Below are 17,302 nucleotides of genomic sequence, written 5' to 3'. Positions count from 1 at the left end.
GGATGGGGGGGGGGGGGGGGGGAACGGGGACAACATTACACTCCTGAGGATGGGGGGGGGGGGGGGGGGGGGAACGGGGACGACATTATACTTCTGAGGACGGGGGGACGGGACATTATACTCCTGAGGATGGGGGGGGGGGGGGGAACGGGGACAACATTATACTCCTGAGGATGGGGGGGGGGGGGGAAACGGGGACGACATTATACTCCTGAGGATGGGGGGGGGGGGGAAAGGGGGAAACGGGGACGACATTATACTCCTGAGGATAGGGGGGGGGGGGGACGGGGACGACATTATACTTCTGAGGACGGGGGGGGGGGGGGACGACGACATTATACTCCTGAGGATGGAGGGGGGGGGGATAGGGACGACATTATACTCCTGAGGATGGGGGGGGGGGGGGGGGGACGGGGACGACATTATACTCCTGAGGACGGGGGGGGACGACGACATTATACTCCTGAGGATGGGGGGGGGGGGGAACGGGGACGACATTATACTCCTGAGGATGGGGGGGGGACGACGACATTATACCCCTGAGGATGGGGGGGGAACGGGGACGACATTACACTCCTGAGGACGGGGGGGGGACGACGACATTATACTCCTGAGGATGGGGGGAGGGGGGGAACGGGGACGACATTATACTCCTGAGGATGGGGGGGGGACGACATTATACTCCTGAGGATGGGGGGGGGGGGAAGACGACATTATACTCCTGAGGATGGGGGGGGGGGGGGAACGGGGACGACATTATACTTCTGAGGATGGGGGGGGGGGGGGAACGGGGACGACATTATACTTCTGAGGATGGGGGGGGGGGGAACGGGGACGACATTATACTCCTGAGGATGGGGGGGGGACGACATTATACTCCTGAGGACGGGGGGGGGGGGGGGGGGGGGGGACGACGGGGACGACATTATACTCCTGAGGACGGGGGGGGGGACGACGACGACATTATACTCCTGAGGACGGGGGGGGGGGGGGGGGGGGACGACGACGACATTATACTCCTGAGGATGGAGGGGGGGGTGGGGGGGGGATAGGGACGACATTATACTTCTGAGGACGGGACGGGGGGGACATTATACTTCTGAGGATGGGGGGGGGGGGAACGGGGACGACATTACACTCCTGAGGGGGGGGGGGGAACGGGGACGACATTATACTCCTGAGGACGAGGGGGTGGGGGGGGGACGACATTATACTCCTGAGGACGGGGGGGTGGGGGGGGACGACATTATACTCCTGAGGACGGGGTGGGGGGAACGGGGACGACATTATACTCCTGAGGATGGGGAGGGGGGGGAACGGGGACAACATTATACTCCTGAGGATGGGGGGATGGGGGGAGGGGGAACGGGGACAACATTATACTTCTGAGGATGGGGGGGGGGGGGCAGGGACGACATTATACTCCTGAGGATGGGGGGGGGGGACACAGGGACGACATTATACTCCTGAGGATGGGGGGGGGGGGGGGGGGGGGGACAGGGACGACATTATACTCCTGAGGATGGGGGGACAGGGACGACATTACACTCCTGTGGACGGGGACAACATTATACTTCTGAGGATGGGGGGGGGGGGGAACAGGGACATTATACTTCTGAGGATAGGGGGACGGGACGGGGATGACATTATACTCCTGAGGATAGGGGGGGGGGGGACAGGGAAGACATTATACTTCTGAGGATGGGGGGGGGGGGACACACGACATTATACTCCTGAGGAAGGGGACGACGACATACTCCTGAGGATGGAGGGGGGGGGGGTGGGGGGGGGATAGGGACGACATTATATTTCTGAGGATGGGGGGGGGGGGGGAACGGGGACGAGATTATACTCCTGAGGACGGGGGACGACGACGACGACATTATACTCCTGAGGATGGGGGGGGGGGGGGGGACAACGACATTATACTCCTGAGGATGGGGGGGGGGGACATTATACTCCTGAGGATGGGGGGGGCGGGGGACACTATACACTTGTGGAGGGCCCCCAGTCTCCCGGTGTTCGGCCTCCGCTCACCTCCTGGATCAGGCTCTGCTTCACCTCCAGACCCTTCTTGCTGGTCTTGGTCAGGAACACTGGGAATTAACAGCAGAGATCAGTCATGTCCCAGCTCAGGCCCCCGTCATACAGCTGTGGCCCCGGGAGCCCCTCACCTTTCTTGTCACGCTTGGACTTAGGCATATTTCTGCTCTCATTCACGTGTAGCTCAGACTGGATGTGTGAGGCCCCCGGCGGCGCGCTGCATTATGGGGGACAGGTCTGTCTATCTCACTGCCTGCTATTCAGCCCCCGGTGCATTTTCTGATGTCCCGGCCTCGTACACACAACAATCACACACGGTTTCTGAGGAGAGCCGTTCGGTAACGGAGCAGGGAGCTGCAGGCAGACAGGCGGCCGCCGGTGGACTCTCTACCCGCGTCCTCTCCGCGCGGTGACTGGAGCTTCCGGTCCGTCTCTATGGTGCTGCGCGGGCGCTCTGCTCACTGCCGGGCTCTATGGTGAGCTGGAGGACTGGCCGGCTCTGCGCTGTCATGGCGGCCGTGGTGCAGCTCGGGCTGCTGCTGCTTTCCGCCACCGTCAGCGCCGCAGTCTACGAGGATCAAGTGGGCAAGTTTGACTGGTGAGTGCGGGAGGAAAGCGAGGAAGAGAGACTGCAGCCACCGGGGGAAAACCGGCACCGTCCGGGGCATCCAGAGCTGTGCTTCCTGACATGTGAGGGAGAGCGCCCCCCAGAGGTGGGAAGTGACAGGAGGAGAGCAATAGCCCATCCCCCAGAGATGAGAGGTGTACGGATCCCCCCTAGGTGCTGCGGGTGTACGGATCTCCCCCGTAGGTGCTGCGGGTGTACGGATCTCCCCCGTAGGTGCTGCGGGTGTACGGATCTCCCCCGTAGGTGCTGCGGGTGTACGGATCTCCCCCGTAGGTGCTGCGGGTGTACGGATCTCCCCCGTAGGTGCTGCGGGTGTACGGATCTCCCCCGTAGGTGCTGCGGGTGTACGGATCTCCCCCGTAGGTGCTGCGGGTGTACGGATCTCCCCCGTAGGTGCTGCGGGTGTACGGATCTCCCCCGTAGGTGCTGCGGGTGTACGGATCTCCCCCGTAGGTGCTGCGGGTGTACGGATCTCCCCCGTAGGTGCTGCGGGTGTACGGATCTCCCCCGTAGGTGCTGCGGGTGTACGGATCTCCCCCGTAGGTGCTGCGGGTGTACGGATCTCCCCCGTAGGTGCTGCGGGTGTACGGATCTCCCCCGTAGGTGCTGCGGGTGTACGGATCTCCCCCGTAGGTGCTGCGGGTGTACGGATCTCCCCCGTAGGTGCTGCGGGTGTACGGATCTCCCCCGTAGGTGCTGCGGGTGTACGGATCTCCCCCGTAGGTGCTGCGGGTGTACGGATCTCCCCCGTAGGTGCTGCGGGTGTACGGATCTCCCCCGTAGGTGCGGCGGGTGTACTGATCTCCCCCGTAGGTGCGGCAGGTGTACGGATGCCCCTAGGTGCCTGTTGGTCACTTACATTATATCTGCAGTGAGCCCCTTCTCCTGGTTACGGCTGCAGTTGGGGTTCTCTGTGTAGCCCCCTGATTACAGCTGTGCCCCCATATCCCTGTGATGTGCGGTGTGTGCGGCTGATGGTGGCACCTTCCCTCCATGTTGCAGGCGGCAGCAGTATGTCGGGCGGATGAAGTTTGCTGCACTCGAGTCCGGACCAGGAGCCAAGAAGCTGATCGCCGCCACCGAGAAGAACGTGATCGTGGCCTTGAACTCGCGCACGGGCGACATCTGTGAGTTTCTCTTCATTGTCTGATATCGCTGCGCGACCCCCGGCCTGGCGCCCCTTCTCGGCCCCCCGGCCTGGCGCCCCTTCTCGGCCCCCCGGCCTGGCGCCCCTTCTCGGCCCCCCGGCCTGGCGCCCCTTCTCGGCCCCCCGGCCTGGCGCCCCTTCTCGGCCCCCCGGCCTGGCGCCCCTTCTCGGCCCCCCGGCCTGGCGCCCCTTCTCGGCCCCCCGGCCTGGCGCCCCTTCTCGGCCCCCCGGCCTGGCGCCCCTGCTCGGCCCCCCGGCCTGGCGCCCCTTCTCGGCCCCCCGGCCTGGCGCCCCTTCTCGGCCCCCCGGCCTGGCGCCCCTGCTCGGCCCCCCGGCCTGGCTCCCCTGCTCGGCCCCCCGGCCTGGCCCCCCGGCCTGGCGCCCCTGCTCGGCCCCCCGGCCTGGCGCCCCTGCTCGGCCTGGCGCCCCTGCTCGGCCCCCCGGCCTGGCGCCCCTGCTCGGCCCCCCGGCCTGGCGCCCCTGCTCGGCCCCCCGGCCTGGCGCCCCTGCTCAGCCCCCCGGCCTGGCGCCCCTGACCGCCTCTCTCTCCTGCAGTGTGGCGTCACATAGACAAGGACACCGTGGAGGGCGCCGTGGATGCGCTGCTGATGTACGGGCAGGGTAAGTGTCGAGTATTTTATCCTTAGCTGCTTTGTCTAAGCCAGTCAGGCATTCACTTGTTGTATCAGAGGCCCAGACTGGTCCTCTTTGTTCTCCTTGCTTTACACTGCAGCTCTTCTTTTGAGTTGCTGTTCTGCATTGTGATGAACTGATTACGTTCCCAGCTGCGGTGACTGCATGTTCCTTTATGACCTAAGTTGTTCCCCGGTCAGAATCTGCCCGTGTGCTACATGCTGACCATGACTCTTCCTTTACTGCAGTACCGCTTCTCACCACATCAATCATTAAATTTTTCCCATAAACATCAATGCAACAGCGCCCCCACTGGTGATATACTGACGCGTTTCAAATGCTTTTTTTTTTTCTTCAGATGCCATCACTATTTCGGGTGGTCGTGTTTTACGCTCTTGGGAGGTTAACATTGGGGGTCTCAACTGGGAAGCTCTTCTAGAGCCCGGCAGGTAAGTAAATTATGAGACAAGCAGAAGGCTTTGCTTCACTATTACACCGGACTAACCCTGTATAAATTGTGATGACCGGCCTGATACGCTCCTCTGCTGTGCGCCCATCACACTGCCCCCTGCTGGTTTCTATACATGATGACGTGTTGTATTTCTGTAGTTTCCAGGCGGCCGGTTTTGCTGGAGCTCAGGACTCGGCACGATACGTTGCGGTGCTGAAGAACTCTGCTTTATCCCTTCACTATCTGTCCAATGGGCACATGAAGTGGTCCGAACCTCTGCCGGACAGGTACAGTGATAGTTTTTACTACATGGGGGACGGTCTCTGCTGTCAGCCGCCGGACTCTCTCTTCATTGCACCCAGTTTGGTTTATGAACAAAAATGTTTCTTGAAATTTTTTTTGTGTATTTTTTTCCTATCCCCAGTGGCGTTGTCCAGTACCAGCTGCTTCATTCCTCCTACAAAGGGGTCGTTCATGTGGTGGGAATTGTCCCCGATGATCACATCCGGATCCTGACGTATAGCGTGGATGATGGATCGATCAGTCAGCAGGTTGGTGACCGTCTGCAGCGGTTAGTCCTGCCGGTGGTCTTATTGTGTCCTGACCACTGACCGTTGTCTTTGCAGGTTCAGGTGCCCACTCACTGGCTCCGTACTCTACACGGGGCGTGTGGGATCGTCACGGAGGGCGTCCTGGTCTGTGTGGACACCGTCACTGCCTCCCTCCATACCTTGTCCCTGGTGTCCGGGGAGGAGACCACTCAGCATCACCTGCAGGTCAGCCCCCCACATCATCACAAGATGAACACTACACCGAGCCTGAAGTGGATGACAACAGGGAATAACAGATAGCTGTACACGATGGCTGATTGCTTACATAGGGTTGTCTGTATGATACGTGGTGACTGCCATGTTCTTATCTTAGGCCCTCGGGGTGGAAGCGATTGATGACATTACTGAGCTCGGAGTCGTGACGGCGCCACGTACAACCACGGGACCTGCACTGCCGCAGTTCTTCCTCCAGATATCTCCACGCCGCTTCTTGCTGATGCAGTATCGAGACGGGATCCTCACCCCTCTGCGGGATTTCTCCCACGTGAGGATTTTCCTTTTCTGCAGATTATTACTACATACCAGGTTTCCTTTAAAGGGGTATTGATATGTTTGGAAGTTATTCATGGAATGGGGGATGACTTCCTGATCGCTCCCCAAGAAGGGGAGTAATGGTCGATCATGTGCACTGCCGCTCCAGTCATTCTTATTCGAGTACCGAAGCTGGCCATTAATGAATGGAGCTGGTAGTGCGCATGAAACTGTTCACACATGGCTTTTCTGAGTTGTCGTGTTGAACCCACATCATTCAGGATGTTATTCCCTATCCCGTGGTTACTGATTACGTCCAAACTTGAGAATACCCCTTTAATCTTTAATATTTTGTAATTATTGCATTATTCCTGTCACCTGCAGTACCGCTTTTTACCAGCAGTACTGCATAGGCACCAATGCAACAGCGCCCCCACTTGCAAAGTTGAAATATCCCCAGTTTACTTCAGTAGCAGATTCCAGTGCGATATTTGCAGGACTTGCCGTTTCCAGACTTGTTTTGTAACTTTTCTCTTTTTTTTTTTTTAGGCGTATTCGGTCACTTTTGCTTCAACGAGTGACAAGACGGTGGCTGCAGTCCTGCAATGCAAGACGGACGCGGTGAGTGACCCATCTCCAATTATCCTTATTAATGTGAGCGGCTGTAAACCTCTTGTTGTAGACCGATTACTTCTTGCAGCTGCAGGTTTGTTACAATTGCAGCGTATGATGCTTCTTATGTATAATTTACACCTGGATCCGGCGTTTCTCATATATTTTTCCTTTCCCAAAGCAGAAAATACCCGAGGTGGAGATCCCGTCCGGACTGAGCTGCTCGCAGGTAACTCTGCCGTTATATCTCCCGGAGCCTCAGTGATTGATAACCGTCCCATAACCCGGCGTCCCATAACTCTGCGTCCCATAACTCTGCGTCCCATAACTCTGCGTCCCATAACTCTGCGTCCCATAACTCTGCGTCCTGTAACCTCACATCTGTTCTGTGCAGGACGCCTGGTCGTGCCCCGGACAGACCTATACCATCAGCCTGTACATGGCGGACAGCGGCCGGAGGCTCCTGGACACCACCATGACCTTCACGCTGGAGCAGAGCTGCGTGAGGCCGGACGATGTGAGCGTCTCCACCTCTCCTCTCTCGCTTTCTCATCGTCCTCTTTCCTGACTTCCTCCGTGTTTTCCCAGTTGTACCTGCAGCTTTTCCTGAAAAAGGACGACTCGGTGGGTTATAGAGCTTTGGTGCAGACTGAGGACAACCAGCTCTTGTTCCTGCACCAGCCAGGTGACCCCTGTGACTGCAGCTGTAGATTGCAGATTATTGGCGGCCATCTTTCCATTAGCTTACTATTCTTCTATATTATCGGCAGGGAAGACCTTGTGGCTACGAGAGGAGTCGCTGGCCGACGTCATCACTATGGAAATGGTGGATTTGCCGCTTACCGGGGCCCAGGCTGAGCTGGAAGGAGAATTTGGCAAGAAAGCAGGTACAGGGGTTGGCGGCACAATGATGGCCTTTCTGGGGGAAACTTTCTTACTGTTTCTATTATAAGACCTTTTCTTCTTTATTCTTTTTATGCCGCACTGGAAGCAGCTATTCAAGGTAACGCTGACCCGTATTAACCCTTTAGTTGCTCCATTGGTTGCTGTAAGCGACGTCAGCCTTTACGGTTCGGATGTCATCCAAATTAATATTGTGCAAAGTAGGAAATGGTCGAAAAGTCCTCACTACTCCGGACTCCTCCGCTGACCTTGCAGCGATGTCGTCAGGTGCATTTGCCGGCAGATGAATGATGCACGAGACGCCGTCGCTGCAGGTGCCGGCACGGACGACTGGAGCAGGAAAGGATTGTATCTGCTGTTAATCTCGCCGCCTTCCTCTCGCCCCTGCAGACGGTCTCCTGGGAATGGTGTTTAAACGATTGTCCTCCCAGTTGATCTTGCTGCAGTCCTGGAGCGCTCACTTGTGGAAGATGTTCTGCGACGCCCGGAAGCCGCGCAGCCAGATCCGCAACGAGATCAACGTGGACACGCTGGCCAGAGACGACTTCAACCTGCAGAAGATGATGGTGATGGTGACGTCCTCCGGGAAGGTGAGACGTCCGGCTCTGCTGCTCGGCGCCATGCGGCAATGTTATCTGCCACCGATCGGTTCATTTCTGTGTCTGACGTTGTTTGTTTTTTTTTTCTATACCTGCAGCTTTTTGGGATAGAGAGCAGCTCCGGCAGCATCCTGTGGAAGTTTTACCTGCCGGGGGTTAAGCCCGCCGCCTCCTTCAAGCTCGTGGTGCAGAGGACGACGGCTCACTTCCCTCACCCTCCGCAGTGTACCCTGCTGGTGAAGGATAAGGTGGGGACATCTGCGCCATTATGGTCCGGGACATCTGCTCCATCATGGTCCAGAACATCATATGTAGCAGAGCTGAGATTATCATGTAAAGTGGAGATGATTCGTGTCTCAGCAATCTCTGGAGCTTGTGTGTGCAACCTCCTCTCCGTTACTGAGTCCCTGCTGGGACCCCTGTGCTCGAGATAATGAAGAGACCCTCATCTATCAGATATCTGTGCATTCCCTCAGTGAAGATCGCGTTTGTCTTCTCTTACCATATCGACAATATCCTGTTTTGTTTTTTTTTTCAGGAGGCAGCCATCACATCTATCTACGTCTTTAACCCTATTTTTGGAAAGCTGAGTCAGATGAGCCCTCCCCCCCTGCAGCGACCCATCCTTCAGTCCCTACTGCTCCCTATAATGGACCACGACTATGCCAAAGTGCTGCTCCTGCTGGACGACCAACAGAAGGTGAGAGCAGAACCATGTTGTTCCCCTCCGACCTGCTGAACGATCAGCACAAGGTGAGAGCAGAACCATGTCGTCCCCCTCTGTCCTGCTGGATGACAGAGCAGGACCATGTCGTCCCCACTCCGTCCTGCTGGACGACCAGCACAAGGTGAGAGCAGGACCATGTTATCCCTCCTCTGACCTGCTGGACGACCAGCTCAAGGTGAGAGCAAAACCATGTCGTCCCCCTCCTGATGGAACGATCAGCCTCAGGTGAGAGCAGGACCATGTCATCCCCCCTCCGTCCTGCTGGACGACCAGCACAAGCTGAGAGCAGGACCATGTCATCCCCTTCCGACCTGCTGGACGACCAGAACAAGATGAGAGCAGGACAATGTCATTCCCCCTCCGACCTGCTGAATGATCAGCACAAGGTGAGAGCTGGACCGTGTCGTCCCCCTCCGTCCTGATGGACGACCAGCACAGGGTGAGAGCAGGACCATGTCATTCCCCCTCCGATCTGCTGAATGATCAGCACAAGGTGAGAGCAGGACCATGTCATCCCCCTCCGTCCTGCTGGATGACCAGCACAGGGTGAGAGCAGGACCATGTCGTCCCCCTCTGTCCTGCTGGATGACAGAGCAGGACCATGTCGTCCCCACTCCGTCCTGCTGGTCGACCAGCACATGGTGAGAGCAGGACCATGTTATCCCTCCTCTGACCTGCTGGACGACCTGCTCAAGGTGAGAGCAAAACCATGTCGTCCCCCTCCTGATGGAACGATCAGCCTCAGATGAGAGCAGGACCATGTCGTCCCCCCTCCGTCCTGCTGGACGACCAGCACAAGCTGAGAGCAGGACCATGTCATCCCCTTCCGACCTGCTGGACGACCAGCACAAGATGAGAGCAGGACAATGTCATTCCCCCTCCGACCTGCTGAATGATCAGCACAAGGTGAGAGCTGGACCGTGTCGCCCCCCTCCGTCCTGATGGACGACCAGCACAGGGTGAGAGCAGGACCGTGTCGTCCCCCTCCGACCTGCTGGACGACCAGAACAAGGTGAGAGCAGGACCATGTCGTCCCCCTCCATCCTGCTGGACGACCAGAACAAGGTGAGAGCAGGACCATGTCGTCCCCCTCCGACCTGCTGGACGACCAGAACAAGGTGAGAGCAGGACCATGTCGTCCCCCTCCATCCTGCTGGACGACCAGAACAAGGTGAGAGCAGGACCATGTCGCCCCCCTCCATCCTGCTGGTTTAGGAAGTTGAGTGACTACCAATGGCCGCAGCTGACATGTTCCCTGAGAGTCATCAGATCTGCCCCGCTATGTGAGACACTATTATATCAGGACCCTAAGTAAAATGATGGACAGCCATAATGGCCGCTATTGAAGCTCGGCGTGACGGACTATGAGAATAACCGTGTGATTGATTTCTGATTCTTCCAGGTCGTCCCCTTCCCATCCACCAAGTACGTTCTGCAGCAGCTGCAGGAGTTGTCACCGGCCGTCTTCTTCTACCTGGTGGACGCCGAGCGGGGAATCCTCACCGGACTTCGTCTGCACAAGGTTTCCTGCTCTGTGGAGACACATTTGGGGGTTCGTCTCTCTCCTCCTATTTCTTCTGATGTTTTTTTTTCCACTTTCTTCTTCTACCAGGATCTTTCCACAGAGGAGATTTGGGAAATCCTGCTCCCGCCGGAGCTGCAGAGGATTACGGTGGTGAAGGGGAAGCGCTCCAACGAGCACGTTCACTCCCAGGGGCGAGTTATGGGCGACCGCAGCGTCCTCTACAAGGTGAGGAGAGCGGCTGCTGATCCAGCTGAGCGGGCATCCCCACCGTGCCATGAGAGCGCCCCCTATAGGGCTTGGTGCTCATCTCTGTTTCCATTTTGCAGTACTTGAACCCCAACTTGTTGGCATTGATTACGGAGAGCACAGACACGCACCCCGACCGCTGCTTCATAGGAATCTACCTCATCGATGGTGTGACGGGACGGATTATCCACTCATCCGTGCAGAGGAAAGCCAAAGGTCCCGTCCACCTGGTGCACTCCGAGAACTGGATGGTGGTAAGATCCAGCGTCTAATACCCGTGTGGCCCCTCTGTCTGCCCGGCACAGGTCACATCCTCATTTCTCCCCGTCCAGTACCAGTATTGGAACAGCAAGGCTCGCCGCAGTGAGCTGACCGTCCTGGAGCTGTACGAGGGGACCGAGCAGTATAACAGCACCAGCTTCAGCTCCCTGGACCGACCTCACCTCCCCCACGTCCTGCAGCAATCCTACATCTTCCCCTCATCCATCCGCGCCATGCAAGCCACCATCACCGAACGTGGCATCACCAGCCGACACGTCCTCAGTAAGTACGGCCCCCCCCCCCCCGGGCCGACATGTCCTCAGTAAGTACGGACCCCCCCCCCCCCGGGCCGACACGTCCTCAGTAAGTACAGGACCCCCCGGCCGATACGTCCTCCGTTAGTACGGACCCCTCTCCGGCCACACACGTCCTCAGTAAGTACGGACCCCCCCGGGCCGACACGTCCTCAGTAAGTACGGACCCCCCCCGGGCCGACACGTCCTCAGTAAGTACGGACCCCCCCGGGCCGACACGTCCTCAGTAAGTACGGACCCCCCCCGGGCCGACACGTCCTCAGTAAGTATGGACCCCCCCGGGCCGACACGTCCTCAGTAAGTACGGACTCCCCCGGGCCGACACGTCCTCAGTAAGTACGGACCACCCCGGGCCGACACGTCCTCAGTAAGTACGGACCCCCCCGAGCCGACACGTCCTCAGTAAGTACGGACCTCCCCCCGGCCGACGCGTCCTCAGTAAGTACAGACCCCCCCCCCCGGCTGACACGTCCTCAGTAAGTACGGACTCCCCCGGGCCGACACGTCCTCAGTAAGTACGGACCACCCCGGGCCGACGCGTCCTCAGTATGTACGGACCCCCCCTGGCCGACACGTCCTCAGTAAGTACAGATCCCCCACCGGCCGACACGTCCTCAGTAAGTACAGGACCCTCCCCCACCCGGCCGACGCATGCTCAGTAAGTACAGGACCCCCCCCACCGGCCAATATGTCCTCAGTAAGTACTGACCCCACCGGCCGACACGTCCTCAGTAAGTACTGACCCCACCGGCCAATATGTCCTCAGTAAGTACTGACCCCACCGGCCAATATGTCCTCAGTATGTACGGACCCCCCCTGGCCGACACGTCCTCAGTAAGTACAGATCCCCCACCGGCCGACACGTCCTCAGTAAGTACAGGACCCTCCCCCACCCGGCCGACGCATGCTCAGTAAGTACAGGACCCCCCCCACCGGCCAATATGTCCTCAGTAAGTACTTACCCCTCTCCGGCCGAAACGTCCTCAGTAAGTACAGAGCCCCCCCAGCCGACATGTCCTCAGTAAGTACGGACCCCCCCCTGGCCGACACGTTCTCAGTAAGTACTTACCACCCCGGGCCGACACGTCCTCAGTAAGTACAGGACTCCCCCACCCGGCTGACGCATGCTCAGTAAGTACAGGACTCCCCCGGCCGGCACGTCCTCAGCAAGTACGGAACCCCCCCCCCGGGTCGACACATCCTCAGTAAGTACTGATTCCACCGGCCGACACGTCCTCAGTAAGTACAGGACCCCCCCCCCTCGGCCGACGCATGCTCAGTAAGTACAGGACCCCCCCCCTCGGCCGACGCATGCTCAGTAAGTACAGGACCCCCCCCCCTCGGCCGACGCATGCTCAGTAAGTACAGGACCCCCCAGCCGATACGTCCTCAGTTAGTACGGACCCCTCTCCGGCCACACACGTCCTTAGTAAGTACGGACCCACCGGCCGACACGTCCTCAGTAAGTACGGACCCCCCCCGGGCCGACACGTCCTCAGTAAGTACGGACCACCCCGGGCTGACACGTCCTCAGTAAGTACAGACCCCCCGGGCCGACGCGTCCTCAGTAAGTACAGGACCCCCCCACCCGGCTGACGCATGCTCAGTAAGTACAGGACCCCCCCGGCCGACACGTCCTCAGCAAGTACGGACCCCCCCCGGGTCGACACGTCCTCAGTAAGTACAGGACCCCCCTCCCCTCGGCCGACGCATGCTCAGTAAGTACAGGACCCCCCTGCCGATACGTCTTCAGTTAGTACGGACCCCTCTCCGGCCACACACGTCCTCAGTAAGTACAGACCCCCCCCCCTCCCCCGGCTGACGCGTCCTCAGTAAGTACGGACCTACCCCTCTCCGGCCACACATGTCCTCAGTAAGTACAGACCCCCCGTCCGGCCGACACGTCCTCAGTAAGTACAGACCCCCCTCCGGCCGACACGTCCTCCGTAGGTACAGGACCCCCCCCCCCCCTGCCGACCCTTCCTCTGTAAGTGCAGTTTCCCCTGGCCGACGCATGCTCAGTAAGTACAGGACCCCCCCCCCCGGCCGACATGTCCTCAGTAAGTACGGACCCCCTGGCCGACACGTCCTCAGCAAGTACAGACTCCCCCCGGCCGATACGTCCTCCGTTAGTACGGACCCCTCTCCGGCCACACACGTCCTCAGTAAGTACGGACCCCCCCGGGCCGACACGTCCTCAGTAAGTACGGACCCCCCCGGGCCGACACGTCCTCAGTAAGTACGGACCCCCCCCGGGCCGACACGTCCTCAGTAAGTATGGACCCCCCCGGGCCGACACGTCCTCAGTAAGTACGGACTACCCCGGGCCGACACGTCCTCAGTAAGTACGGACCACCCCGGGCCGACACGTCCTCAGTAAGTACGGACCCCCCCGAGCCGACATGTCCTCAGTAAGTACGGACCTCCCCCCGGCCGACGCGTCCTCAGTAAGTACAGACCCCCCCCCGGCTGACACGTCCTCAGTAAGTACGGACCACCCCGGGCCGACGCGTCCTCAGTATGTACGGACCCCCCCTGGCCGACACGTCCTCAGTAAATACAGATCCCCCCCCCCCCGGGCTGACACGTCCTCAGTAAGTACTGACCCCACCGGCCGACACGTCCTCAGTAAGTACGGACCCCCCCCGGCCGACGCATGCTCAGTAAGTACTGACCCCACCGGCCGACACGTCCTCAGTAAGTACAGGACCCTCCCCCACCCGGCCGGCGCATGCTCAGTAAGTACAGGACCCCCCCCACCGGCCAAAATGTCCTCAGTAAGTACTTACCCCTCTCCGGCCGAAACGTCCTCAGTAAGTACAGAGCCCCCCCAGCCGACATGTCCTCAGTAAGTACGGACCCCCCCTGGCCGACACGTTCTCAGTAAGTACTTACCACCCCGGGCCGACACGTCCTCAGTAAGTACAGGACTCCCCCACCCGGCTGACGCATGCTCAGTAAGTACAGGACCCCCCCGGCCGGCACGTCCTCAGCAAGTACGGAACCCCCCCCCCGGGTCGACACATCCTCAGTAAGTACTGATTCCACCGGCCGACACGTCCTCAGTAAGTACAGGACCCCCCCCCCTCGGCCGATGCATGCTCAGTAAGTACAGGACCCCCCAGCCGATACGTCCTCAGTTAGTACGGACCCCTCTCCGGCCACACACGTCCTTAGTAAGTACGGACCCACCGGCCGACACGTCCTCAGTAAGTACGGACCCCCCCGGGCCGACACGTCCTCAGTAAGTACGGACCACCCCGGGCTGACACGTCCTCAGTAAGTACAGACCCCCCGGGCCGACGCGTCCTCAGTAAGTACAGGACCCCCCCACCCGGCTGACGCATGCTCAGTAAGTACAGGACCCCCCCGGCCGACACGTCCTCAGCAAGTACGGACCCCCCCGGGTCGACACGTCCTCAGTAAGTACAGGACCCCCCTCCCCTCGGCCGACGCATGCTCAGTAAGTACAGGACCCCCATGCCGATACGTCTTCAGTTAGTACGGACCCCTCTCCGGCCACACATGTCCTCAGTAAGTACAGACCCCCCGTCCGGCCGACACGTCCTCAGTAAGTACAGACCCCCTCCGGCCGACACGTCCTCCGTAAGTACAGGACCCCCCCTGCCGACCCTTCCTCTGTAAGTGCAGTTTCCCCTGGCCGACGCATGCTCAGTAAGTACAGGACCCCCCCCCCCTCCCCCGGCCGACATGTCCTCAGTAAGTACGGACCCCCTGGCCGACACGTCCTCAGTAAGTACAGACTCCCCCCGGCTGACACGTCCTCAGTAAGTACGGACCCCCCCGGGCTGACACATCCTCAGTAAGTACGGACCCCCATGCTCGGCTGTCTAAGTCTTACTGTTTTGATGACGGCTTTGTATTGAGTGACGCTTATCACTGATTTCTTTGATTCCTGCAGTCGGACTCCCATCGGGGGCGATTCTTTCCCTTCCTAAGGCTTTACTGGACCCTCGACGACCGGAAATCCCGACAGAGTATACGAGGTGAGGCCGAGCCCCGCACTTCTAGTTACAGATCTTAGCCCCCTTATTGTTGGAAGACCACTGTACTCCGGATCAGTGGGGTCATGGTTGCAGAGAGGTGGCGGTGTGGGCTGTATAGTCTATAGATCTTTATAAGTGTTCAATGGGGGATGAACACTTTTCTTCGATGCCCATGATAACACTTCCTGTCATTTCTTTGCAGAGAAGAGAACCTGATTCCTTACACACCGGACATTCAGATCCACGCCGAGCGCTTTATAAACTACAACCAGACCGTGTCCAGAATGAGGGGGATTTACACGGCACCGTCCGGCCTGGAGTCCACCTGTCTGGTAAGTTGGGGGGCCGGGGGTGGAGGGGTGGCTTTTGGAGGTTTTGCGGATTTGGACGTTCCTTTCTTGTCTCCGGCAGGTTGTGGCTTACGGGTTGGACATCTACCAGACCCGCGTCTACCCCTCCAAGCAGTTTGACGTGTTGAAGGACGACTACGACTACATCCTGATCAGCAGCGTCCTCATCGGCCTGGTCTTCGCCACTATGATCACCAAGAGACTGGCGCAAGTAAAGCTGCTGAACCGCGCCTGGCGCTAAGCCGAGACCACCAGCTCCAGAGACTGACCTCCCCCCATCTCTGATGACGGAGGAGAGGATATTGGGAAATGACTTGAATCTGTGACACGCCGGCCCGCCATCACGTCACTGCCGACCGGTGGCCGGGCCTGCACTGGGGCGAATGGTTGAGTGAATGAGCGACATGAATGTTTCCGGGGGACTTCTGGGCCGATGTTCTGCCACATTAGATTTTCAACATCTCTTCTTGCTGATAACACTTGTACTTTCTGCTTAGGTTACCGATCACCGCTGCAGCCTATCAGAGGTGGCCGGTCTCCTAGAGGAAGGAGCGCAGCGCTTACAAGCTCTTTGTTTTGTAAGCGGCTTTCAGCGTCGGTAACCGCACAGTTCGGACCGGCAGCGCGAACTGACCATCATTAGGAAAAAACTCCCTTTAAAGGGATCAGAAAAACATGGCTCCTCTCCTGCAAAACAAAGTGAAAAACCCCTTTAAATTCTGCGCTGCTGCCTCTTTGGAAGTGCTGGGAATAGCTGAGCTGAGTATGCGGCCGCTGCTCCATTCCAGTCCCTTTAATTACCACTATTAAAGGGGTGGGTGCAGCGCCTCCTGCATCCGCAGGTCCACAGATAAAATGAGCGGTATGGCACTCATATGTCACCCACTGCTCGCCCACCTGAGCTGGAAGCCCCCTCTATTGTGATCTATATTTCAGGTGCTTGGTCTAAGGAGCTGCCAGATTATCGGAAGGTCTGAACCACTGGTGAGGCTGAGGTTAGGCTTCCGGCTGTACTCGTCAGGTCGCCCCCTAGCTGTGTGCGTGGGAAGTGTCAGGAATCGCATTATCTGTGTCAGTAATTTATAGAATTCTTCTTTCACCCCAGAATCTGATCATAGAAAAAAATCCAATTATTTTTTTTTTTTTTATGTTGGGGAAAAGAATAAAACCTGAGCGTCTTCTGTCTGAACGTGTTCTTATGACTGTAGGGCCGCAGGGGCCCGGCCTCCATGGGGAGAGCGGTGGTGGCCGGAGCGGACCCCCATCCCCCAATAGATGTCCAGCATTGTCTTTATTAAATCTGTATTATTGGTGCGTGTTGTTCTATTGTTCCATTGTTATACATTACAGTAAATACTCCGCTACGTCCTCCCCTCATCAGTTATTGGGGGGGGCTTCTGTCGTGACGCTCGGGTGCCATCCTCCGCGGCTCAGGCAGCGTCAGTAGGGTGGGATTTCATCCATTGGTCACAATACCGGTGGGGGGTCCTTTCTCTTATTTTGATTTTCCAGGTTGATGCAGAGGATTCAGTGTAATGCACAATATATCGTAATGTTTGTATCTATTACCGCGAGGTCACGTCGGGTGTTTATTACCGCGAGGTCACGTCGGGTGTCTATTACCGCGAGGTCACGTCGGGTGTCTATTACCGCGAGGTCACGTCGGGTGTCTATTACCGCGAGGTCACGTCGGGTGTTTATTACCGCGAGGTCACGTCGGGTGTTTACTACCGCGAGGTCACGTCGGGTGTTTATTACCGCGAGGTCACGTCGG

At 58.6% G+C, this 17,302-nt stretch overlaps 2 protein-coding genes across 2 annotated transcripts in view; one reads left to right on the top strand and one right to left on the bottom strand.

The window, feature by feature from the left end:
* Positions 1 to 2,467, bottom strand: part of MRTO4 (MRT4 homolog, ribosome maturation factor) — a 29,229-nt gene extending 26,762 nt beyond the window's left edge. The window contains exons 1-2 of the mRNA XM_073656198.1: positions 2,175 to 2,467; positions 2,038 to 2,096 (exon numbers count right to left, since the gene is read on the bottom strand). Coding sequence (XP_073512299.1) covers positions 2,038 to 2,096; positions 2,175 to 2,202 — 87 coding nt within the window. The 5' untranslated portion in view covers positions 2,203 to 2,467. The remainder of the gene's footprint in view (positions 1 to 2,037; positions 2,097 to 2,174) is intronic.
* A 10-nt stretch (positions 2,468 to 2,477) lies between these two features.
* EMC1 (ER membrane protein complex subunit 1) lies at positions 2,478 to 16,842 on the top strand. Its single transcript, XM_073656197.1, has 23 exons — positions 2,478 to 2,641; positions 3,674 to 3,798; positions 4,374 to 4,439; positions 4,810 to 4,900; positions 5,061 to 5,189; positions 5,327 to 5,453; positions 5,529 to 5,678; positions 5,827 to 5,997; positions 6,534 to 6,605; positions 6,781 to 6,825; positions 6,991 to 7,113; positions 7,185 to 7,281; positions 7,367 to 7,483; positions 7,890 to 8,089; positions 8,197 to 8,346; positions 8,637 to 8,798; positions 10,228 to 10,347; positions 10,438 to 10,575; positions 10,677 to 10,850; positions 10,929 to 11,139; positions 15,094 to 15,178; positions 15,381 to 15,510; positions 15,590 to 16,842. Exons 1-23 carry the CDS (start codon positions 2,517 to 2,519, stop codon positions 15,767 to 15,769), a joined length of 2,988 nt encoding a protein of 995 aa, XP_073512298.1. The 5' UTR covers positions 2,478 to 2,516; the 3' UTR covers positions 15,770 to 16,842.
* Positions 16,843 to 17,302: the final 460 nt, after the last annotated feature.

This window comes from Phyllobates terribilis, unplaced genomic scaffold (genome assembly GCF_046119375.1).
Source record: "Phyllobates terribilis strain yellow unplaced genomic scaffold, ASM4611937v1 Scaffold_12__6_contigs__length_324123572, whole genome shotgun sequence".
NCBI lineage: Eukaryota > Metazoa > Chordata > Amphibia > Anura > Dendrobatidae > Phyllobates > Phyllobates terribilis.
This window is presented reverse-complemented; position numbering and strand designations above follow the sequence as displayed.